This window comes from Neospora caninum, chromosome IX (assembly GCF_000208865.1).
Source record: "Neospora caninum Liverpool complete genome, chromosome IX".
Lineage (NCBI taxonomy): Eukaryota > Apicomplexa > Conoidasida > Eucoccidiorida > Sarcocystidae > Neospora > Neospora caninum.
Window position 1 is genome coordinate 4,497,591 of NC_018390.1, and position 24,098 is coordinate 4,521,688.

The 24,098-nt window shown below is 53.5% G+C and overlaps 2 protein-coding genes across 2 annotated transcripts; one reads left to right on the forward strand and one right to left on the reverse strand.

Annotated features, from left to right (window-relative positions):
• Positions 1-1,438: 1,438 nt before the first annotated feature.
• NCLIV_043890 (protein C47D12.8, partially confirmed by transcript evidence, related) lies at positions 1,439-12,299 on the reverse strand (the record flags this gene model as incomplete). The annotated part of the gene is made up of 12 exons (XM_003881309.1): positions 1,439-1,493; positions 1,818-1,879; positions 2,342-3,076; positions 3,568-3,658; positions 4,536-4,696; positions 5,143-5,215; positions 5,526-6,716; positions 7,036-7,299; positions 7,801-8,841; positions 9,518-9,675; positions 10,121-10,552; positions 11,028-12,299. The coding sequence occupies 12 exons, from the start codon at positions 12,297-12,299 to the stop codon at positions 1,439-1,441; spliced, it is 5,535 nt and encodes a 1,844-aa protein (XP_003881358.1).
• Positions 12,300-13,455: 1,156 nt separating this feature from the next.
• Positions 13,456-19,070, forward strand: NCLIV_043900 (at3g09100/MZB10_13, related; the record flags this gene model as incomplete). Its single annotated transcript, XM_003881310.1, has 10 exons — positions 13,456-13,786; positions 14,267-14,370; positions 14,890-14,979; positions 15,336-15,581; positions 15,948-16,103; positions 16,544-16,618; positions 16,893-16,966; positions 17,387-17,798; positions 18,165-18,374; positions 18,921-19,070. 10 exons carry the CDS (start codon positions 13,456-13,458, stop codon positions 19,068-19,070), a joined length of 1,848 nt encoding a protein of 615 aa, XP_003881359.1.
• Between the last annotated feature and the right edge of the window lie 5,028 nt (positions 19,071-24,098).

Genomic DNA, 24,098 nt, shown 5'->3' on the forward strand with positions numbered 1-24,098 from the left:
GAAAGCAGCTACGCAGCGTGTTTTCCGCACGAACTCTGGGAGAAAAGCCGAGACGGTAAGATGCAGGAGGCGTTCCTTCGCGATACCCCTTCTCGAATCGACGAGTTTCGATTCGATGCCGCCGACGGTTTGCTCCCACCCACCACCACCGAAGTTGAGGGATTTTACCGGGTCGCTTGAACGCGCAAAAGACTGCTGTAGGCCTGCAAGATCCGCAGGCTTTAGAGCGTTTTCCCCCTTCCCGCGTGCTTGCCACTCTCACAGAAAAGGAACGCCGGACACGAGGAAACCGCTTTTTCTCTCTGGGTTTGTCATGGGTTGTTGTACGGCACACGGCCCCGCCTACGAAGCAGCGAAGCTTGAGAAGCTGAGGCCGCGTATGTGAAGCAAACCCTTAAAGCGCCACACACACACACACACACGCAGCTTTAATTAGGGTTGTCAGAGGGTTCGCTTCGACTGCGGGACGTCGCCGATCGCGTGGACGGCTCCCGCTAAACTCTGTTAACAACACGATCCAGGTTGCCACGTTCCCTTTCGCCTGTTGCCGAAGGCCGCCAAGCCGAGTACCTCTCATGAACAGAGCTGGAATTTTACGTACTCGGGTTTTAAAACCATCTCGTTGCCGTGCGGTCGGTCGACCTTCAGTCTCCGTGTCCCCCAAAGATCTTGGCACTGTTCCTCTGTGCGTACGCGCCGCCCGTTTTCCTCGTGTGCGCGTGTGTGCGCCGTCGGCTCCGCCGCGAACAGGTAGTGACGCAGTTTCGAACAGCAGAGAGAGAGAGTTTACACGTCCCTAGGATGCATCTAAACCCTAAACAGCCGGATATATGCGATGAACTGTCCGAGTAAGAACGTTTCCACTGCCACTGTAGTGCAAACTGTTGCTTTACGTGGTTCTGTTAGCACTGCGGGCTGAACCATCGAAGGTTTCCGTGTACAAACCTCGCCTTGCCTGACTGTCGAACCCGCTCGCTGGAGCGAGGACCTCGGCGTCACGCCCAAAAAGGTTTGCCAGGTTTTGCACAAGCGCGTTCACGAAGACTTTCATTTGCCAGAGTCTTGTACACATCAAAATTTATTCCAAAACGCCCGTGTCTGCCCATGTCGCTCAAGTCACCGGGTGAACCCCTTACGCACCCCCAAACTGATACGAGTTCAGAGGCAAAACGACAGCGAAGCAGCCACTGAAGACAAAAAACAGGTTCCCTCGGAGCAGCGGAATCCCCCCTTCCTGTGCCTCCTGCGAAGCCGCCGTAGTTTCACAAAGTGACAAGTGTTGGAACCACAGCACCGGTGCGTCCAAAACACTCAAAACTCAGCGGGAACGCGTCCGAAAAGAAAGGTCGGGAAAGTGCAAATAGCGGAAAGGACATCGCCGATTGTTCCTGCTACGCTTTCATCTCGTGGTCGTTTTCCGGAGGCTGGGGTGTCTTGCTCAGTCGAAGTCGATCGGCGCGTTCAGGAAAGAGTAGAGGTGATGGCCGTCGTCTCTACAAAGGGAAAGGAAAACATGACACGGAGGTCACTGTTTTCCCTGCAATGCTACATTCTTCGCACATCAAACGCGTCGTTCGCTGATCGCCAAAGAACCACACGACTCCGTTCCGGCCCAGACGGCGGCATGGTCCCGCAAGACCACGGCGACTGGATGACATTCGTTCTCTTTTTGATCAGAGTGTAAGGCACACTGATCAATCCACACAAGCATATGCGCATGCATGTAGAGTCGGATACAGACATTCACAAATTCGTGTTTGGCGTCGATGTGTCCACATGCTTATGCTGTTTCTGAGAGACAGTACGGAAAGACTTACGGGCCCAATAGATCGATCATTTCCTTCTCCGACATGGAAGCAAGATCTGCAACGCTACCCACCTGCGACATCGACAGTCAAAACACGCGTCGCTTTTCAGCAAGCTTTCTATGACCCACAAATATATTTGAATAGAACGTTCCCTTCGGCTTTACTACCCGCCCGCTTCTTCCTCGCGTGTGTTTCCGGTACCCTCCCGCCACCGCCTCCACCAGCCCCCACATTCTATATATATATATATACATATACATACATATATATATATATATATACATATATATACATATATATACATATATGCATATGTGTATATATACATATATACATATAAATTGGGTATACGTTCCATGAATGTATGTCCACAGCCACATTAAGATCGTGGGCGTGCGGTCGGTTCTCCGAGAAATTCACCTCTGTACGGTTGCGTCTCGAGGACGGCCTTCTCGTTACCGCCCTCGCGTTCCTTTCGCTCTCCGGGCCTTTTTACTTCTTCCCGACCAGCAGAATGGAAGAGCACGGCCTACCCGGGAGACAATCAGATTGATGTTTTTGCTCGTGACGCCCGGGAGACGCCGGAGAAAATCGACAGCCGCCGTGTTTGTGGCTGACGAGGCGGGGCGAAGGCCAGCGGTCGCTTCTCGCCCTCGCAAAGCTTTCTGTTCCTCTGTCAGCTGCACAGCGAGGACGGAACGTCGCGTGTCAGTGAGGCCGCTGCTTTCCGCGCAGTCAGACAAGATGGGAGGATCTGTGTTTGCCCGTGCCGCCTGGCTTGGAGAGACAGGACGGAGCGCTAGTTGCAACTGCTGACTGGGCGCGGAAACGCGGCTTTCGGTTTTTCTCTTTTCTGGTGTACGTACACCCACGAGCTGGAGGCCAGTGGCGCTCGCGCCTTTGCTATGGCCGTCGGTGCGATCTTCAACGCAAACAACGTCTTGCGCGTGGGTCTCTCTCTGGTGAGCCGCGCCTCCTCTCTGCTGTGCTGGAGAAGCTGGAGGGACATCTTCATCCCTCTTTTCCCCTCCCGTTTCGCGCTGTAGCGACAGTTCCTTCGCCGCCGAAGCGCACGCGGCAACCTGTCCGCTGTCGGGCTTGGCTTTCGAGACAGTCTTCTTGCCGCCAAGCATCGAAAAGGTGCTCTGGAAAGACGAGAGCGGCCGCATGTTCATGGCGCGCTGACTCGCTTCGCTGTCTTCTGTCTCCAGCAGAAACTGCCGATCAATCGCTTCAATGCGACTCAAGTTGGGCTGCTCGCGGCCTGTCTGGTGCGCACACACAAACAACGCCCGCCGTGAGGCGGGTGAGCAGAGCACCGGTAGAAAGGACAGCAAAACTGGCCGCCGAGAAACTCACCCCTTGTGGACGACGAGTACCCTCCACACAAACCAAAACACCACACACAGACGACAAAAGGAGCACAGCGATATATATATATATATATGTATATATGTATATATATGTATATATGTATATATATGTATATATGTATATATATGTATATGTATGTATATATGTATATATATGTATATCTGTATATATATATATATATATGTATATATGTATATATGTAAGGATCTGGCTGGACTGACGAATGGCTAGACTCGCGAACCGGGGAAATCATGGAGCTATGCAAAAGCAGTCAGTTACAAAACCGAGGAGAGCTACGTTGTCGAGCGCTGAAGAAAGCCAACGAAGAGAGGTGCGACGAAACCAGGCGAGGCGTTCTGTTTTCTGCAACTCGGAAACTCCTTACCTTGAGGGCAATGAAGATATTCGCACTAAAGGCCGAATGCGGCGCCCAGATGAGGCGGAGGGAAGGAAAGTGAAGGACGAGAAGTAAGAGCCTGGTGGGAGCGAACAAGACGGAAGACACAGAGACAGCATCGAACGACAAAAGATGACCAAACAGACCCACGCTTTTTCCGCAAGCCTCTAAACGTGAAAATTTCAACAGTTGCAGGAAACACAGAGAGACACGGACTTTGGATATGTACGGAAGGCAATCGAGTCAGCTCTCTTAAGAGCAAGATACACAAAAGAAGGCTCCTGCATCTCCCCTGGTCCCAGTGCGGGTCTACAGACACGTGGGCCAGGCTTGATCTCACGGAGGACGACTCCTTCGTTGTCCAACTTCTCTCTACCCCTGTCTCTCCCCTTCTGTCTCTCTCTCCGTCTCTCTTTCTCTCTCCCCTTCTGCCTCGCTAACTCTGCCGTGGCGCATCCACATCTCCAGCCGTGGATACACTTCGCCTTTCCATCTATCTGGCCGCCTGCCTATCCACGCACGACCTCTGCATCAATCGGCGTTCCTCCATCACTCTTCGGGTCCACGGAACTGTCCAAAATCCACCTGCCCTACATCTACTCACTTCTCTCCCTCCACAAATAAATAAATATATACACATATATATACAAATATACATATACATATACACGCAGGTTGATGCATTCGTGCACACAGCATGTAGGAATGTAAATACACACAGAGATATTTATTGTGCAGAGATACAAACATATATATATATATATATATATACATTGGCCTGTGACCGTGAATACGCATGCATGCAAACGCATATATATATATATATATATATATATATATATATATGTATACATACGTACATATTTATATATATACATATAGATGTATAAGTATATGTATATATGTATATATGCCGTCATTCTTCAGAAGGGAGTTTTCGGCTTTCCAGTCCTTACTTGTGGAGGAGCGCACAGCATCCTACTGCTGTGTTCCCCAGAGCGCGGAGACTCTCGGCCTCGAGAGGCAGTCCTGGGTAGCCGACGAGGGCGAAAGGGCGGCCTCGCTCGAACTCGATTAACAGTGTGGGGCACCTGTAATAGCGGCAGAGTAACTGGGCCTGCGGAGCGGGAGCGGGACGTGGCAAAGAACGCGCAGAAACAACGGAATGAAACCGAAGAACAGCTGACACGTGACCCACGGATGGCACAAACTCTGGAGGAATATGCATTCATACGCATATACATATACATATATATATATATATATTTGTGCGCATGCGCATATACATGTCTCTCCTCCGAGAGAACTTGTGCATACAAACGCACACCTGCACACATGTATACATATGTATGTGAATGCATCTCTCTGCACTCTTGAGAGCTGCTGCGCGTGCTTTTCTCTCCTTGAGGCCACAGGCGTTGAGCGTTTAGAACTTCGTCTCCTACAGGCTGTCGCGGTTTCAGATGCCTTTAACAGGCATTGCCCCGTTTCTGAGCGCTAGGTGCACTCGACTGTCGCCGAGAATTTATTTAAATTCCCTCGAAGGGCCATCCACAGTCGCACCTGCTGGTACAAACGGCCTGACAGCAACGACTGCCACAAGTCGAAGATCGCCTTCCTCTCCACGCAAATTTCCCTGGACAGAGACAAAAACGAGAGCATACATTTATGAAGATGCGTTGATAAAAACCTGTGGGCATATTTGCATAGCAACGTATATCTATATATCTATATATATGCTTGTTTATATGCACATACCCATATAACCACTTGCAACCGCGACTCCCTCTGTCTCTCTCAATGGATATATATATATATATATATATATATATATATATATGCATATATCCCGAACAACTGTCGCTCCTGTTTACCCGAAGATATGGATATAGGTAGTATCCGCATATAAGAGCTAAATGGTTTGCACCCTTTCGCGCAGCTTTTACCTTGTGAGGACGTAATCTCCGACACCGAAAGTTAGGGGGACAACGCGGAGCCTCTTGCAGAAGAGTTCAAAAGGTAGCGACGAGCGCATTTCTCTCATGTCGACAACGACTTTGGGTTGCAGGAGCTCGAGAGCTGCCGAGCAGACAAGGGTGTCTCCGAGCCTGTCGGGCGTCTGTGTTTCAAGGTCGCGCAAGGCGAGCCCGGCGTGCGTTTCGTTTTTCTCTCCTTGCTGTCTCCTCTTCATTTCTTTCTCGATCTGTTGCCTGAGAAAGACGTCTCGGCCTCCTCCCCTGCGCGTCGAGTCGAGGCTCTGGCTGCCGATCCCCATCGCGCCCAACTGCTGTCTCCACTGGAGCCCAAGCGCGGCTGTCTCCGCGGTCGTGAGGCCTCGCCCGAACAGGGGGTTGGCCGACTCGTCCCCCTCGCGAAGGCCCTGTTGTCTCCTGGCGGCTTCCTCGGAAGCGACGACGCGGCGCATCTCTTCTCTTCGCGCGGCGAGTCTCGCTTCCCACTCCGACCCGCCAGTCGAAGTCAGAGAAGGCAAAAGGGGGGTGAAGAAGAGGAGATCGTCTACCGGCACCAACAGATGTTTCTTCTGCTGAAAGAGCATCTTCCACGCTGTCTGTTCAACTTGAACGGTGGAGAGAAACTGCTGGAGCTCGACAGACCGCTCCAGGACGAGAACAAACACAGAAAGATCTGTCCCCGAGAACACGTACGGAAGACAAGACGACGAATCTGAAGAAGAGAAGGAGGTCGAGGGTGAAGACGGAGGCCCCGTGTACACCGCGAGGGTTTGCACGGCACTGGCGTCTCGACCTTCGTTCACTGTCACTTCTCCCTTCGACTCCCGCTCGGCCACCTTCCTCTTCTTGCGAGGCTTCTTCTCTCCTTCCTCGCTCTCCTCGCTTCCCTCTCTTTCCTCTTTTTCGCAGTTCGCTCTTTGCTCCGCAGCTCCGCTCTCTCTCCCGCCGTCGTTCGCTTCCGCGGCCTTTGGGGGGATGAATGCCCTCGCCTCTGAGAGCATGTCGCTCAGCGCTCTTCTTTCCGCACAGAAAACTTCGATTTCTCTCACGAGCGACGGCTGCGGGTCCACGAGGACAACTGCATGCGGCAGAAGCTGCCGGAGCGCGTAGGCGACGGCGCCCGAGCCGGCGCTGGCGCTAACGATGAACGGCGTCGGCCGAATTCTGGAGAGCGCAAAACACCCGAACCCAAACTCACGCAGCGAGCGTTAAAATGCGGAGATAAAAGATCGCGTCGCTTCGCGTAGAAACAACGGAGCAGCGAAGGGCGGTATCTTCACAGAGCACGTCCTGCTTGGAAAACTGCAAGCGCACGATCACCTGCGCAAGCGACGAGCGGGAAGAAAGGAGAAAAAAAGCGAGGAAAAGAGACAGCACGAGAGAAAAGGCAAAGTGGAAAACTGGACTGTGCATTTGCCGACTGAAAAAAGAACTGGGAGAGCACGAGACACGGGGCGCGATGGGGCCTCCGCGTTTTTCTCACCGCAGTTTTCGGGTTCTCCTCGCAACATTTTTTCTCATGGTTTCGTCGGTCAACAAATGCTCCTCGACGGCGTGCGCCCACGAGAGGGAGGGCGTAGACTCTTTCGCCTCTTCCTCTTGCAGCGCCACGCGCAAAAGATGAGACGTTTCGCTGAGTCCCCCGCCGCCTTCTCTCTCTCTTCGCTCGCTCTCCCGTTCCACGCCTAACGCGCTCCCTCCCCATCCTCGCCCCGGTCGCGAAAACAGAGGAGGAAAAGCAGAAGCACTTAAAGAAGAGACCGACGCGGAAGAAGAGGAAGACGCGGAAGAAGAAGACGCAGAAGAAGAAAAACAGGAAGGCGCAGAGCGAAGCCCGTTTTTTTTGTCTTCTCGCGCTCCCCGTCTCGGTTGCGGCGCCGTGCTACGAGGCGTCGGAGGTGGTGAGGAAGTACGCGAAAAGAGGTGATGGCGAAGAGAGGCGAGCAACACCCGGCGCGGTCCAAGCATAAACAGAAGACGCAGCTGCCGGTGACTCGCTTCATCTTCCACTAAAAACAAAATTCGATAGCGCGGACGAAACGGCGAAACTGAACAAGAGGAGGAAGAGGAAGAGGAGGAAGAGGAGGAAGAGGAGGAAGAGGAGGGAGAGGAAGAGGAGGAAGAGGAGGACGAGGAAGAGGAGGAAGAGGAAGAGGAGGACGAAGAAGAGGAGGACGAGGAAGAGGAGGAAGTGGAGGGACGAGAGGCAAGAGTAGAAGGCATGACAGAAGAAGAGAGAACACCCGACCTCTGGCCATCGTGCACTTCGTCTGCTTCACTCGTAGGCGCATCTTCTCCCTCCGTAAGCAGCTCTGCGTCGTCGGAAACCTCTCTCGACTGTTTTCCTAGCAGGCTCAGCTCCTGGTTCCGAAACGTTCCTGTCTCTTCTCCCTCGTCGTCGCCTGTCTCTTCGTCATCCACCGCCTCGAACACACAATCTTCCTCGCCGCCTGCGGGCTCCCAGTGGGAGGTAGCGGGTGCGGACTTATCTGGCGTCGTCCCGTTGGAGACTTCTGAGTCGATTCGAGGCCTCTTTGGAGAGGTTTCCCCACAACCGGCTCTCGACAGCTCCGTTCGATCCACGTTCCGCTTGCCTCTTCCTCTCGCTCCCCTCTCCTCCAGTGCGTCTTGTGCTCTCGCGTGTTCGGCGGCGGTTCGCGCCCCCGGGCTCCGCGGCTCTCCGGCCGTCCGGTCTCTCTCGCTTCCACGCGAAAAAGATGCCGACAAAGTCGGAGCAGAAGAGGACACAGCCGCCAAAGAAAAGTGGGAAGGCGAGGCAGACGGGAACCCTCCGCGTCCTCGCCCGTGCCTTGCGCGATTGGGTTGCTCTTGCTCCAGCAAAAGTTTTCGGTAGATCGCGTCGCTGACTTCGCAGCGCCAGAGAAACTGAATCAGCCATCCCCACTTTGCATTTGGTTCGCACACCAGAACCGCTTTCTTCACCAAAGGCTCACGACGCGCCCTCAAGCGCGGGCACGGCGCCGACGCAGAAGAAGCGGAGAAAAAAGAAGATGAAAAAGGAGGAGAGGAACAGGGTTCTCTGCCTGTGTCTTGCGTCGACGTTTGCGCGGCGTCTTGAGCAGCGGAACGCGAAGACAGAGAATCTTTCTCTTCTTCTTTGCTGTCACCTGCGTTGTCTCCAGAATCGCTCGCCGAGTCGACGCAAACGACTCCGTCTAGTCCTTCGCAGGCTGCGGCGACGCCTCTCAGCTGGGCATGCCTGGCTCGGTTTGCCTTCTCTCGCTGCCGAAGCAGTTCTGAGTGCGGGATGCGCTGCAAACAAAATACTCTGCGAACAAAGACGCAACGCCACAACTGCATGCACGGCCCAGACGTTCAACGGTATACCTGCTTGCACTTCTTTGCAGACATCCACATAAAATACACATACGCATACGTACTTTTATAAAGGCGTAGGGTTTACATGTAGAGGTGCTTGCATGCATGAGCAACTGCGGGCATATGCGGGCTCGTGAACGCATACAGAGAAGGAGGGAGGTAAAGAAAGACAGAGAAGGCGGAAATGCGTTATTATGGAGATCACCCAGTGCCGTTGTAGACGGGTACGCGTCCACGTGCGTTGAACGGGCACACAGAAGATCGCACCTTTGAGTCTCACGCCTGACTCCTGTCCTCGCCCACTTCTTTTCACATACCTATATCTACATATCTACTCACACATTTATATGCATAAAAAGGATACGCATTGTGTGTATGTCCATATATACCTATATCTACATATCTACTCACACATTTATATGTATAAAAAGGATACGCATTGTGTGTATGTCCATATATACCTATATCCACATATCTATATCTACATATATATACATAGATATTGATACATAGATAGATAGATATGGACAGACGTCTTTGTATGCACAGGTGTGTCAAAAGATACATTGTGGGCAGTGAGAGACAAGAAGCAATGACTGCGTCGCGAAAGGCCACACATGAGTTACCTGTTTTGCGCGCGATGAAGAAGAACGTGCATTTCTGTGGTGTACATCCACCCGGGGTCGAGCACCTTGGAGGCTTTCAGCGTCTCTACTAGGGAAAAGAAGGCGACAGCGTCCAGTCGGTAGAGCCGCCACAACAGATTCCGCAGCACGCCGAGATCCTGCAGCACCCGAGAGAAAAGGCAGAAAGCGCAGAATGCCCGAGGAGACGGCGGGGAAAACTCTCGGTAAACGCCTCTCCTGAGCCAAAAAGACGCTCTGGCGAAGAAGCCGGCAGCAGCTCAGCATGAGGCTCTGCTGACAGCGACCGCCGACAGACAAGGCGCCTGAGACGCGAATGATGTGTGTGTGTGTGTGCGACTTGAGAGAAAACCTTCCGCACACAACGTTTCCCTCTCGACACTCCCTCTTCGGTTCCTCGACACATCTTACGTATATCTATCTCACTATATACATACACATACACATAAATATAGGTATGCTGACGCACCCATTTTTGTAGGGGCTTCCAGCGAGAGAGAACAGAAACGTCTCGGGTAGTATTTTGTCTCCATCGTTTGCTTCGTGAAAGAACGTTTTCCCCGGAAGTCCTGTGTGGGGTCTCACCGCAACAAATTGCCGACTTTTTGCATCCAGTTTGTGCCACACCGCTTCCGCACTTTCTTTCACCGAGGCCGCGAAAGCCTCGACGCCCGCACTTCCCCCGAGCTTTGCCGAGAAGGGCGAAGCATGCGGCCTCGCACCCTCCGCGTCCTTCTCTTCTCGCTCTCCCGCTCGCTCTCCTGCGCTCTCTCCTTCCTCTCTCTGTCGCTCTTCTTGATCCGCGAGTTGCGCGAGAAGAGCCGCGGCCTTGGCTGCGACTGTGGCCCTACCGCCGACGATGAGGGTCTGTGCATCCTGGATATTTTCGAGGTTGAGCAGGCGAATCCGCTTCAAGAAGTCAAGTCCGGACTGGAGCATCAGAATGACAGCCCGCTGAATCTCCAGAGTCGACGTCGACGGCTGCAGGACCACTTCGAGGCTCTCAGGCTCCGCGGCCTGAACCGATAGCGCCAAAGAGAAAACGAGCGAAAAAAGCGAACGAAACTCGACCAAAAAGGAAGAAAAGACATGCGAAAAACCAGGCCTCCGCGGCCACAGATACGCAGGCTTTTCCATCGAAGAAGAAACACAGAAAGAGCAGAGACAGAGTGGAGACAGAAGAGACACACAGAGAGGAGACAGAAGAGCCAGAAAGAAGGACGAACGCACCTCACAACGAAGGCGCAACACATCACGCACGCTGTCTGGGTCGGAAGGTGAGGAAAACGACGCGGAAGAGATCTTTGAAGGACGTCTTGCTCGACCCATGAGGCGCGTCGAGACTCACCGCCAAATGTCGCTTTCATCCCTCGACTATCGACTGTTCCTCGACTGCGACATGTGAAGGAGAAACAACGCCGAGCCCAGGACCCGAACGGTGGTGGCGTTTTCGCCGAATAAAAGCCGTTTTCCTCTCTCTCTCGCTTCTTACCTCCAGACTCCGTTGGACGACGGGGGAATCTCTGGGGAAGAGGTGAACTTTTTGGATCCACAACTGTTTCATGGTTCTTTCGAGCAGGCCGAAAATCGAGACGTTGTGCTTCCTGCTCAGGAAGGACGAGAAGAAGGCGGAGGGGTTGTCGCAGATCGCCTTGAGGCCGCCCAGGCGGTTGCGCTGTCTGTACAGCCGAACAATGAAGGCCTCGTTGAAGCCCTTGCACACGGTTTCTGCATGCATCACAATGATGCAGTCGATCACTTCCGGCGGAAGTTTCCCAGACAGCAAATCGCCGACCAGGACGCGGGAAGACACGGAGAAACAGCCGCCCTTCGCGTACAGTTTCTCCCTCTGAGGCCACGTCGTGGAGCCCTCACAGCTCGGCCCCAACCCGCTGCCGACATAACGAAGCATCAGCGAAGAAGAAAGACAAGAGGAACGAGAAGAAAGATGAGAGAGAGAAGACGAGAGAGAAGAATCAGAAGAGAACGACGAAGGGACACTGAGCGCGGTTGAAGGTGGCGAGGAGCTGGGCTGAACTGGCGACAGAGAAGAGACGGCGAGAGGGGAGGAAGAAGCAGAAAACGTTTGCGGGCTCGGAGATGCGCCGAATGCCGCATCAGAGCCGTCTAGTGAGGCTGGCTGGCGAGGCAAGGCCTGTTCTGTCCCTCGACAGGCCTGGCGTGCGTGTCTTTGCTTTTCGACGACTTGGAGAAGTCTCTCGCGCTCGGAAATTTGCTCCTCGAGCAGGACTTGGCGCAGTTGCAGGAGTTCGCATTCTTCCTGAGAAACGTTCAAGACAAAAATGAGTTTCGGAAACGCCCGACTGCCGACGCACAGCCCAGGTGTACGTCCACTCGAACCTGCGTCTGGCGACCCCGCTCTGGGCTGACACTGGAGACGCCGCAGAAGAAGCAAGAGAATTCCGTGGGCATCCAGGCCTCGTGCCACAACCGCCAACGCGTCTTCCTTCATCAGTTTGCTGACCACCTCTTCCTTGTACTCGAGAGAAGGAAACAGAGCCTCCTCCCGCGAACCAGCGGAAGAAGACGAAGAGGAAGACGAAGAGGAAGAAGAAGAGGAAGAAGAAGAGGAGGAAGAAGAGGAAGACGAAGAGGAAGAAGACGCGGGAGAAGAAGAGGAAGAAGATGCGGGAGAAGAAGAGGAAGAGGGAGAAGAAGAGGTGGTAGAGCGTCTGGGTTGTAGATCCGAGATGAATTGCTCGCTGCAGGGAGCGTGTGGAATGTCCTTTTCATGCGTTTCCATGATTGCAGCGACGGTGTCTGAAGCAATGCGCGGAGCGCGGTGAGAAACCCAGCACGGCGATGGAGTCGGTTTCGGCCCTCGAGAGGACGACTCGGAATACAGGAGTGATCCCTTCGCAAGCAAGTTTGCATCCTTTTCCGACAGGCGGAGAGATGCTGGGAAACGGCTTTTGGGCCTAGATTGGTAGGGGGTGGATCCTAACCACAGGTTGGGAGGACATTGCCTTTATCGCCGAAAAAAAAACTGGAAGTTCGAGCAGTCCGGTAGTTTCGAACGAACGCGAAGACTTCCAGAAGGTACGGGGCGTGTTCTGCGGCTGTGTCCGTCATCGGGAAACTGTCGGCGCCTGCCGAGAAGAAACGCGAAACCCGACGCCCGCCGCGTTTTTCGTCAAACCAACTCACACCGTGGCCGCAGGTGTGCATCAGAAAAACCGACCTCTCTCTCTCACTCTCACGCTCCTCGAACCACTGAGAAGGAGAAGAACAAAAACACTTACAGTCTCTTCCATAAAAGACAAGCAACGCATCTGAGCCCCCGGAAGCAGAGACAGCACTCCCAGGCAGGGCGGCTCGAGCGCAGCCTCTCCTCCTCTCTCCTCTCGTCTCTCTGAGTTTATCTTTCTTCTTTGAAGAGACAGAAGAGCGAAAAGAGAGGAGACGAAAAGGCAGAGAAGAAAGGAGTTTCCTTTGAGCGGAGTTCCATGCTTCTGAAAAGTGACCCGGGACAAGCGCATCTTTGCCAGTTTGGCGAAAAGCCGCGTTCGTGCGTGTGCATGCATGCAGCCCGAAAAAAAGCGAGGCGCAAATCTGTCTCTGTCGCTCGTCTTTTCTCCCTGACCTGTTTACCTTTTGACGAAATTCGTTTTTCATTGTGCTTTCGCTTTCTCGGTGTTTCCAAAGGGCCATGGATTGACGTCGGTCCACGCTTTCTTCAGAACTTCTATGAACTTTCCACGCGCTACGATCCTCTCTCGAAACGGGCGAGCGACGCCGGATCGTGCGCCTTTCCCTTTTTATCATGGGGATGTACTCAAACGCGCAGACGGCGAAAAACGGAGAGGCTGCAATGTAGGCTGTTCGTCCTCTCTGCCAACCTCTCCTTCGCCTCTTTCTCCCTTTTCTCTGACTGTTCTTGCGTGCTTCCGTTCTCGACAATGAACACTCTCAATCCACAGCCCGTTCCTCCTCCCCCGAAGGAAGGCCCTCGAGATGTAGACGGAGGCACACAGCCTTCTTCTCTCTCGTCTTCCTCTTCCTGCTCTTCCTCCTCTTCCTCCTCTTCCTCCTCTTCCTTTTCTTCTGTCCACGGACACAGTCTCGCTGGTCCGCCGGAACTTCCAGGGATTTTGGCAGGCGACCCTGCGGGGCTGCTGCCTCCCGAGCAGGCGCAGCGCGTGCGCGAGAGAGTGCGGAAAATGTGCGGATGGTCCAGAGAGTCTTTCCCAGGTGGACAGCCCGTCAGCTTAAGCAAAAGCAATCTCACGGGTATGCGCGCAGAAAGGAACCGACGCGACTTGCAGACGCGAGGAACAGACTAAACACAGCTGCGCATCGCTCTGTGAAGGGATGCCTACAGATACACGTACCTCTCTATATAGAGCTACGAAAATACTTGAAAAAAGAGAAACACAGGCGCCTTGGGCAGACACACAGCAACGCACGCACATGCTGATTTTTGCGTTGCTGATGTGAGAACTCAAAGAGACTGTGCCTTGGGCATGTCCAGGAACACACGCATATATATATATATATATATGTAGAGAGAGATGCAGATAGGTACAGAGACCTCTCTGTAGACGGACATGTACACATCCTTCTACATTTCCATGTATCTACCTGCTCATATATATGTATATGGATGTATATATATATATATATATATATTGGAGCTGGAGCATGTCCGTGTAGAGACGAATGTGTTTGGATCACTATTTTTTCTTGTCTCTGTTGCAAATTCCTTTTCAGAGTTGTTTCGAAACCCGTATGTAGCCTGTGAGAAAACCGACGGTATTCGTTTTCTCCTGCTGGCCGCGTCGGGCTGCATCTTTCTCATCGGCAGAAAGGAAGAGGTTAGCTTGGCACAGCTTCGAATTGAGAACTAGAAAGGAAGGACAGCCGAACGCAGAGACGGACGAGGGCGCGGCTGAGCGATGTCTTCCCTGACATCGCTCTGCCGCGCCCAAAGGCACTTCGAGGTTTCTTCCCGCCCACTTCTCGGCTGTCTTCTCAACCCGGCTCTGTCCCTTCAGCGTGCCTAGCCTCCCCCGCATTTCGCGCGTCTCTCTCCTGACTCTTTCTGCTCCCCGTTTGCCTCTTCCACCTTCCTTGTTCGTGAGGTGTTGGAGTGCACGACCTTCTTTGCTTCTTCTGTCTCTGTCTCCTTTTCTGTTTTCTTCTTCTGTCTCTTTCTTCGTCTGCTTCTGCTTCTCGGTCTCTGTTTCTGTCTTTCTGTTTCTGTCTCTCTCTGGACCTTCTGAGGCTCTGCCATCGCCGCCCAGCGTCCGCGCGGTTACCGAAGAGTTCTCTCGCGCTCGTCGTGTCTTTCAGTCTCTGCGCATTTCTCTTTTTGCCTCGGGCGCGCGTCGCAGGTTCGCATGATTCCCGACAAGTTTCTTCCTCGCAAAGGCCGGCTACAGGAGCCGCAGCAGTTGACGCTGCTCGACGGCGAGCTCGTGATGGTGAGATCGAACGCTGGAAAAGGAAGGAAAGCCGAGCCCGACAAAGAAGAGGAGTGGAAGAGAAGAGAGTGCCGAGACGAAGAGAAGAACTCCAAGAAGATATACGCGGACAGGCTTTCACCAGGCGCCCTCAGAGAAGTCGCGGGGATTCACGGGGGAGGAAGTTGTCGAGAAGCTTGGCGGCGTTTTGCGGGCTGTAGCGTCGCCCCTGGGAAGTCTCCAGTCTGAGGGCATGTCTCGCGTTTCGTGGTTTTTGGCTGCGTTTCGTTTTTTGTGTCTCCCCTTTCCTCCTTTCTCTCTCTCTGGTTTTCGTCTGGCGTGCACTTGCGTGCGGTGGTGTCTTCGCGTGCATGCAGGATCGGCTGCCTGACGGAGACACCGCGGCGCGGTATCTGATCTACGACGCCATCTGCATCGAACGGGACGAGTCGGTAAAGGAGCTGAACTTGATGGGTCGCCTAGCAGCTGTCGCCGAGCGCGTCATCGCGCCCCTGAGAGAGCTCGAGGAGAAAGAGCGACTGCAAAGTGAACGGGAAGAAGACGCCCCGCAACCGCTGAAAAAGAGGAAAGCGCGAAAGAACCCCCTGGAAATCTACCTCAAGGTACCGTAAAAGCCGTCACTCCAACCATCTCGCTTCGCCCTCGTGTCTGCCGAGAACTCGCCCTTTCGGTTCTCTGTCCCAGCTTCTCCCCATCTGGATCTCCTCAGTGCGCGCCTCCACGCATGCATACCACTGCATTTCTCTACATTTCGTTCTATGCATTCAGATATACGCATCTATATATATAGATAGATACGCATATCTAAATGCATATGGGCGTGCTGATATAGGTATAAAAATCTGTATCGGTTGTCTGTCAACATGCATCTAGATGTATATGTATGTGTGTGTAGGTGTCCTTGCGTTGTTTTGTTCAGAGTGTTTGTTGGGATTCTTCTGTTTGGTTTTTTCCTCTGCGGTGCGTAGGATTTTTTCGAGATCTTCGATTTGCTTCACATCCAACGCATGGCGCTTCGCCTGCCGCACGAGTCAGACGGCATCATCTTCACCCCCGTCAACTTGCCGTACACCACCGGCACATGCAGGCAGCTACTCAAGTGGAAACCTCCTCACCTCAACACTGTGAGACACAGATATCTTCGTGTATATATGTTCGTATGTTTCCACGTTGCACTTTCCATGTCGGAGGCTCAAACCCTCATGAGCATGAGGAAGCAATCGGGACTCGAGTTCGTGTGGAGATGCAGCGCTTTTTCCTCGTTCCACTTTCTGTTTCCCATTCCTTCCGCCTCCTCCCTCTGCGCGCTCTTGCTCTCCACCCGTCTCGTCGTTTCGCTCTTCCGTCTCTGTTCTTATCTCTCCCCCTGCGTTTCCCTCTCTTCCTCTCCCGTCTTTTTTCCTTTCTCCTCCCTTTCCATTTGTTGTATCTTATCGCCTGTCCACGCTGTGCTCTCCGTTTCTTCTCCTTCACCCTTCCGATTTTTTTTTGTGTCATCTTTCCCCTGGGGGCGCATTTTAATACTTTTCGCGCGAGTTGCCTTTTTTTCGCTTCTCTCTCTCAGGTCGATTTCAGCGCAGACGCACTCTATGACGAACGAGGCGTGCCCCGTCTCTTCCAGCTCTACGTCACCGACTATGTAAGTGTCCCTGTTTTCAAAGCTCGAGTCAGTCTTTGCTTTTTCCCCTCCTTTTGTCTGTTTCAAATCGCCTTGCTCGACCCCCTGCATGCGCCTGCCTCTCGGCACTTCTCATTTACTCTTTCTGAAGTTCCTTTCGCCATCTGTAGAGACGTGTTGAGACGCAGACGAACATCGAGACTGTTTGCGCGGGACGGTCCTGGTGAGAGGGTTCCTGAAAACGGACACGTCCGCCGCACTTCTGCCGACGACTACTTCTGTTGTTGGTTTTCAGGGTGTACGTGTGTTCAAGGGCGAGTTCCTCGCCCCCTACGGGGCGCTCTACAAGCAGCTTCTTCAAATGGCTAGGTAAGATAGCCAGCCTGCAAAACGCGTGATGGAGGCGGCCTCTACGCTCCAACGAATATATATATATATATATATATATATATATGTATAAATATGTATTCATACATACAAATATATATATATATATATATGTATCTAGCCTCTTGGCTATATACATGTATCTCAAGTTAGGCACGTACTGTGCTCCTCAACCCGCACATAGGTAGGTGGTGTACATATATATATAAATATATATGAGGATAGGTGTAAAGATAAATAGGTGTACGTGTTGATGGCTGCGTGCGTGTGTACAAATAAAGTGTGTGCATACAGGTGATGGAGGGGCGCTTACCGTGAGTATGTGACGCGCGCGCCTGTAGTCTTCTCGACTTCAAGATGATTGCGTCTCTCCGCATGGCGTTTGGTCTGTTTTTCTTTCAGCTCAACTCGGCTCAGCGGCACGATTGTCGAGTGTTTCTGGTTTCCCTCGCCCCCCGTGTACACCTTTGTTCCGTCTCTGCGAAGCGCCGAAGACTTGCGCAGTGAAAAGGAAATGTGCACGTGGCAAACGTGGAACGCAGCGAAGCCGCTGTATGATTTGGAAAATGGAACGTGGAAAGAAGGCGGCTGGGTTGCGGAACGCATTCGAACGGTGCGCCTTTTTGCTTTTTTCGGAAAAACAAAGACACGGGTCGTCTGCTCTCAGGGAGGGCGAGGAAACAGAGAAAGACGCATTCCCTCCACATCGCAAATCTTTCAAAACACGCATCTCAAAAAGTGCACGCCATTATCTGACTCAGAAAAGGGTGAACTTGACCGTAAACATACCTCGAAAACCAATACATCTTTCTATTGATCTAGTAGTCCATATACGCACATCTTTAAGCATACCAATATATACATATGTATATATATATATATATATATATATATATATATATATATATATATATATATATATATATATTGGTATGCTTAAAGATGTGCGCGGTGACGGCTTGGATGCGTGAACATTTGCATCTGCATGTCCACCTTTCTAGTGCATGTACACCGTGGCGCTTCAGTCAGTTCATTTCGTGTAATTAACTTTCTTTTCAGAGAGCGAGGGAGGCCGAGAGAGAGTTGTGCAGAGAAAGAGATGTTGTGTTTGAGCGGATGCCAGGGCGGACCGTTCTCGATTCTCTTACGATGAAAAGACGCGTACATACACACAAAAAGTATGCAGAGAGAGCTCGATAATTCGAGACGAAGAGCAAGAAAAAGTAGAAAGGAGACAGAGCGACGATGGACAACTGAGGGAGACCCTGTGTCGCCAGTATGTTGCGTGCCCGTGGTGTCCCACTTGTGCATTTCGCCCGTCTGTTTGTTTCGGTGTTTTCAGGACAAAAACCTCCCGAATTCTTTCCAAGTTATGAAAAAGGTTCAACAGGTGAGATATTCATGCCAGCACTGTCCCCGCGCGTGTGCGTGTACCAAAGAGCGTGGAGATGATACCCGGCACTCCGTTTGCCTGTGGAAAATGTGTCCTGCCGATACCTCTAAGGGACGGCTCGTTGACGGGTTTTGTTCGGACCCAACGGCGACGGAGACGACGCGCTGAGTCTCCCGTCTCCTCTTGTGCACGTGTCGCGTCTACGCCCTTCTTTGGTCCTCCGCCTTTTCATCTGCCTACCATCGCGCCGCTGGTGAATTAACAGGTGTGCTCTCTCTCCAGATACCCTCCCTCTCCGAGCGTTCTCACACTCGAAACTCGACGCATTTCGCTGTCGCGTCGCGGTTCGTCTCTCTCGCCTTCCGCATCCGCAGTGTCTCCTGTTTTTCTCTCGCCTCCTTTCTCTGGTTCTTCTTCCCCGGTCTCCGTTTCGTCGGCCCGTCGCTCTCTCCTCTCTCGCTTTCGTTTCCGCGCTCTTTCTGTTTCTGATGACGTTCCTTTTCGCACTTTCCCACCCCATGCGGTCTGTCCTTATCTCCTCAGAGTATCGACGACAGCATTACTTTCCGAACGCTGCTGCGAGAAGCCCAGCGGTATCGCAACCACGGCAAGAAGACAGTCGGCGAAGCATGTATCTTGCCGTCTGAGCACACCGAGGACAAAGAGGCGTCTTCGACGGAAACTTCCGGCTGAGTTCACCGGAGACGACGAAAAAATCCGGCCCAAAAAGGAAAGCGAATCACGCCTGGCGGACCTCCGGGGCGCTCGAGTCTCACCCTCTTGTGGTTGTCCGGCTCTTCCCATGTGAGCGGTTCTCGGGATCCTGGTGCTCAAGGATTTTCGTCTCCGGTCGGGGACGGTGATTTCTCGAAAGGCGACAGAAGCTTCGAAAGTCTAGCGCGGCGAAAGGCACTTGTGGCCCACTGACCTAAATCTCACGGGAGACTGAGTGCAGGATATATGCTACGGAGGCACGGTCTATCTCTATTTTGGTCGTGCAGCAGATGCAGAGATGCACTCGTATATGCTTGTCTATGTCTACAGTGTAAACACAATATACAACCACGTGGGTTGACGATCCCGGAACCTCTATGCACACAGCCGACGTTGGAGACAGATTTTTTTACCTTTATGTGACAGCAGGTTATGTTTGCTGTTTACAAGTGTGTACACTCGTAGAGACGGACCCGTCTGTGTCCTGACTCTCCATAGGCGTGTTCGTCCCTGCCGAACTGTTCGTCACAGCATCGGGTTTGAGGGATTTCCGCTGCTCCGTTGAGCGAAGCCGCCGCGAAGCTCGTCTGGCCCTCGCGCGTTTCGTTTCTTTGCTCCGAGGCGCTCCGGCTGTCCGGGAGTTCGTTTGCCGGGAGAGAAGGCGCTGGCGGTGGCGCCTTTCTCTGCCTCAGCGAAGGAAACGCCTGATTCTCTACGTCGAAGCATGCACGCAGATCCGGAGTGTATTGTACGGAGAGAGCACGCACCAGCGGGGTGAGACCCGCCGATGGATGTTTTTTTTCGATGGGGATGCGCACAGACGGGGCACACAGACTCGGATTTCAACCGCAACTCTTAAACAGAAAGCTAGCGAAAACGCACAGGATGGCGAGCACACAGTTTGACGCTCATCCGCGGCAAAAAGGCGTTCTCGCGACCTCGCTGTTGAACGAGCCCGCAGGGAGCGCAACGCTGCAGTGAACACAAAAAGCGTCAGATCGGCCTCCACGTTCGAGGCGCATCTGTCGCCAGCGCAAAACGCACGGCCAGCCCTTTCCTCTCGGAGACACAGAGACAACTGACGGGGGCTGTACGTGTATCTTGCCTTTCCCTGAACAAGCTCTGCGCAAAACTCCAAAAAGACGACCGGCACGCACGTTTTGCTTCCACGAGATCTCCATTTCCACTGGACTCGTGTATGCGGCCTCCTTTTCCTTTGGCTCGGCCGGCGCTTTTCGTTTGCCCCGGAGGGCGGACACCGGAAGCGTTCTCTCGAGAGCGCGAGAGCCGCTTCAGCTCTTCTCCCCTGCATCTCCCTCTTTTTGCCTACTTTGCATTTCTCCTCTTCGCACAGACATTCGCGTGTGCCCACATCGTAATGCAGCGGTCCATATGGCCACACGCTACAAAAATACGCACAAAAACACCGGCCGATGCAACCCTGTACATACACATTATATATATGTATATAAATATATATGTACGGTTGAACATATATATACGAAGACACATGGGACCGCGCCGCGTTATCTTGAAAAGCATGTTTCCAGAAAAGGTATGCAGGCACTTTCTCTGTACAACGACGGCCAAACGCGTGAGCCCGACTTCTGTTTCCTCCCCACGGGGGTTGCGGGGAAGACACTCCGGGGCAGGTCGACGCTCGCGCGTCTTTCCTGCGCAGCAAATGCGGCCGAAACGGAGCGCTCTCGGCCTTCTCAGCCCTGCGACGCCCGGCGCGCCGACACAAAGGCTTGTCCTTTCGTCGCTGCTCTGCGTGCGTTTTCCTTTTTGGGGTCCCACCGGGCGCGAACCAGCACACAGGAGTCGGAGCAACGGCACTGGAAACGGGAATGCACACTTTTGGACGCACGCCGCTGCTGCGCTTTTCTTCGCCGAGCGCATATGCGTCCTTTGAGAGTTTGCGGGCTGACAGCCACCCAACCGGACGCCGAGCAGCGAGTGTGTGGCAGACACTCCGCGGCGGAAAAAGGGACTTTTCGATATGAGATGCATCGCGACACGTCTTGCGTGGCTTTCGCGTTTGTGTCCTCTCTGGCGTTTTTCCAACTGGCGATTTCCGAAACACAATTCTCGGCAAACGGAAAAAGCTGGGCCTGATTTCTCGTACAAATCCGTCTTCCCAGAAGCGACACATAAAAGAGGGTACGCTTTCATGACGACGCGTCTCTGCGCGTGACTCGGTCCTTCTACCGCACGAATGGATGCCGCATTTTTGCGAGCGAAGTGACGAAAAAAGACACATGCAAACACATGCACACATGCACGTTTCCAGGTGCACGCATGTACACAGATACAGATTCACGCAGGCACGTCTTTTTGAGTCGCGAGTTTCCAAGGACAAACAAAAAAATCTCTCGACAGGATGTCCTCTATATGAATACGGCTGCGGCCTCTGCAAATGTGTGGCGCGTTTAATCCCATATGAAGAAGTGAGTCTGCACACAAAGCGTGCAACGCTTCGTGAGACGGACGGGTCGGTTCTTGCACGTGTAGATGTGTTCCAGGGCTTTCCTGGAGGGCCCTGTTGTTGCTTCTCTGTCCTGCAAAACGCGTGCGTCTGCTGGACTTGACAGGGAACTCTGCAAGCGCGAGCTTTTTCCCTTGTCCCCCCCCCCCCCCCCCCCATCGTTCCGCCTCTCGCTTGTCAGGTGCCGACCGCCAAATTGCCCTCGCCTTCCCTGACAACGCTCGCCGTGATTCTCGTCCACATGGTCCTCTTTCTTGGTCGCATCCAGCAGAAAAAGCTCCTCCTCCTCGACGCCCTCTCTTGCGCGGCGGCCGTTCCGCGGGGGGAGACAGAGAAACAGAAGAGTGGAGAGAGGTCTGTCTGTCTCTCTCTCTCGCACGCCTGTCCCCCTTGTTTCTCTGTTCGCCCCCCGAAACGGCACAAGAGATACGAAGGCCACGCCGGCACACACACACACACACGGGCACCACAATGCACGCCTCTCCTCTCCCCCCCCCGGTCCCGCTACGACCGCAAACGCATTCCCGCATATCAATATGCATCCACCGGAGCCCGGTCTGGGGAGAGAGATCAAAAGGTAGAGTTGCGCGTGCAGGGTTCGGTATCGCATCCTCCCTGCACCACTGCTTCCCCGTAGAAGAGCTGTTTCTCGTTTCCTTACCATGCCTGCAAGGGTTGCAAGAGACGCACTGTACAAACACAGTGTCCCTTCTCGTGGGGTGTGGGGTCTGTCTCTCGCGACGCCTCTCTCACAGCTCGCCCTCGGAGGCCCTGTCTCCCCCTACACATTTCGAAGGGAAGCGGTCGCTTGAAACCACGTCCACACCCCTCGGGTTTCACTTTCGCTCAAATATCTGTCACAACGGAAAAACCAAACGCACGCGCGTCCAAAGCTCACACGCCCTCCGAGCCTCCCTTTTTCTCGAGGGGTTCGCTCCAAACCCCGAGAGGAGACGCGGCGGGTTTCAGGGGGAGACTGTCCGTGCTGTCTCTCGCCTGAGGGCCGACGCGGCGCGGAAAGAGACGCAGTCTACAGGCGGTGCGGGGCATTCGCGGCGGCCTCTCTGCTTAGGCCTTTCTCTTTTCCAAACGGAAGCGAAGTTCACGAAGACACACAGAGCTGCGGTAACCGAGAAACCACACGCTCCTGCTTCCGCACTGTCTCGCTTCCCCGCCCTTCGCACTCGCTGGACGCGTCGAAAAACAAAACCTCTGGCAAAAAACACCGGCCTTCACCCACAGTTTCATATCCAAACACGCACAAACGGGGCAAAGAGAGTCTGCCGTGTGTGCGTGTGTGTGTGCCGCCAACGGCAGGGAGACGCACACGAACCGCGCGTGTCGAAACATACGTGCATGCGTCGCATGTGCGAACAGAGCCAAACGCGCCCGCGAGCGAAAAGAACAAACGCGACAAAAGCGTGGACGTTCGACAACCCGCTTGCTCCTCCACACGCCTCCGTTCCTCTCTCCACGGCTTCAGCCATCAGCTACGTCGGCATGACACACGCCGACCTGAGCGGAGAAAGAGGCTAAAAAAACGATTTCGCGAAACGCATCGCACGAGGGCGCCCGACGCTGCAACCGCCTCGAAACGGAGCCGCACCTCGAAACGTGCGTTTCTTGGGCTAAAAAAGGGTAGCGCAAACGCATGCGCACGGGGTCTGTTTGCTTCTTCCCCGTCTCGAAAGCGGGCATTAGTCTTCGGTCTCCAATTGCCAGAAAAAATATACGTCAAGGCTCCTTTTCCGCTACGCTCGGCGCGAGCAGTGCCCTGGGAGTAGATACATACACACATCTATATATGTGCCCATTCATATATATATATGCGTGGGCGTAAGTATATGTACATGCGTACGCGCGCACACGCGAGTCTAAATAAATACCGGCGTGCGCGGCATAACGTGGTTTCATGTACACAAGAAACGGAGAACGCATTTGCGCGGGTATGCGGGCCAGAAGATGCCCCAGACTGGAAGATCCCGCCGGCGACCAGGGGAAGAAAACGGCGCGAAGGCGATAGCAACGTAACAGACCGCACTCGCGAATCCACACTGGCCACTACAGACGCGTCGAAAGGCTAGACCGTTCCTTTTCGCTGAGGAAAGCGAGGGGTGAGCGCCTGTCGCAAGAACACAGGCTCTTCTGTGAAAATGTGTGCGGGCCCTCTTGCCGCCGAACGTGTGCCGCCCGGGATGCTTTGGTCCTGCGCCTCCGGACGAACGGGACACCGTCAAGCGTGACCAGAATGAAAAACAGACTGCTCCGGAGAGACGAAAACCTTCGCTGTCTGAAACGCTCGGTTTGGCGAACTTTCGTACTACGTTCCTCCGCACACGTCTGCGCCTGGGAAATATATGGACGCAGTCTCTCTGCATGTACCCTCTCTCTTTCGACTTGTTCGTTTTGGCCTCTGCCGCAGCGCAGTGTTCGCGCTGACAGAGCAGCACCTGTCTCCCTCCACTTGGCTCTAGTCCACTTTCTTCCGCGTCATCTTTCTGTCCCCTGAGGCACTCGGC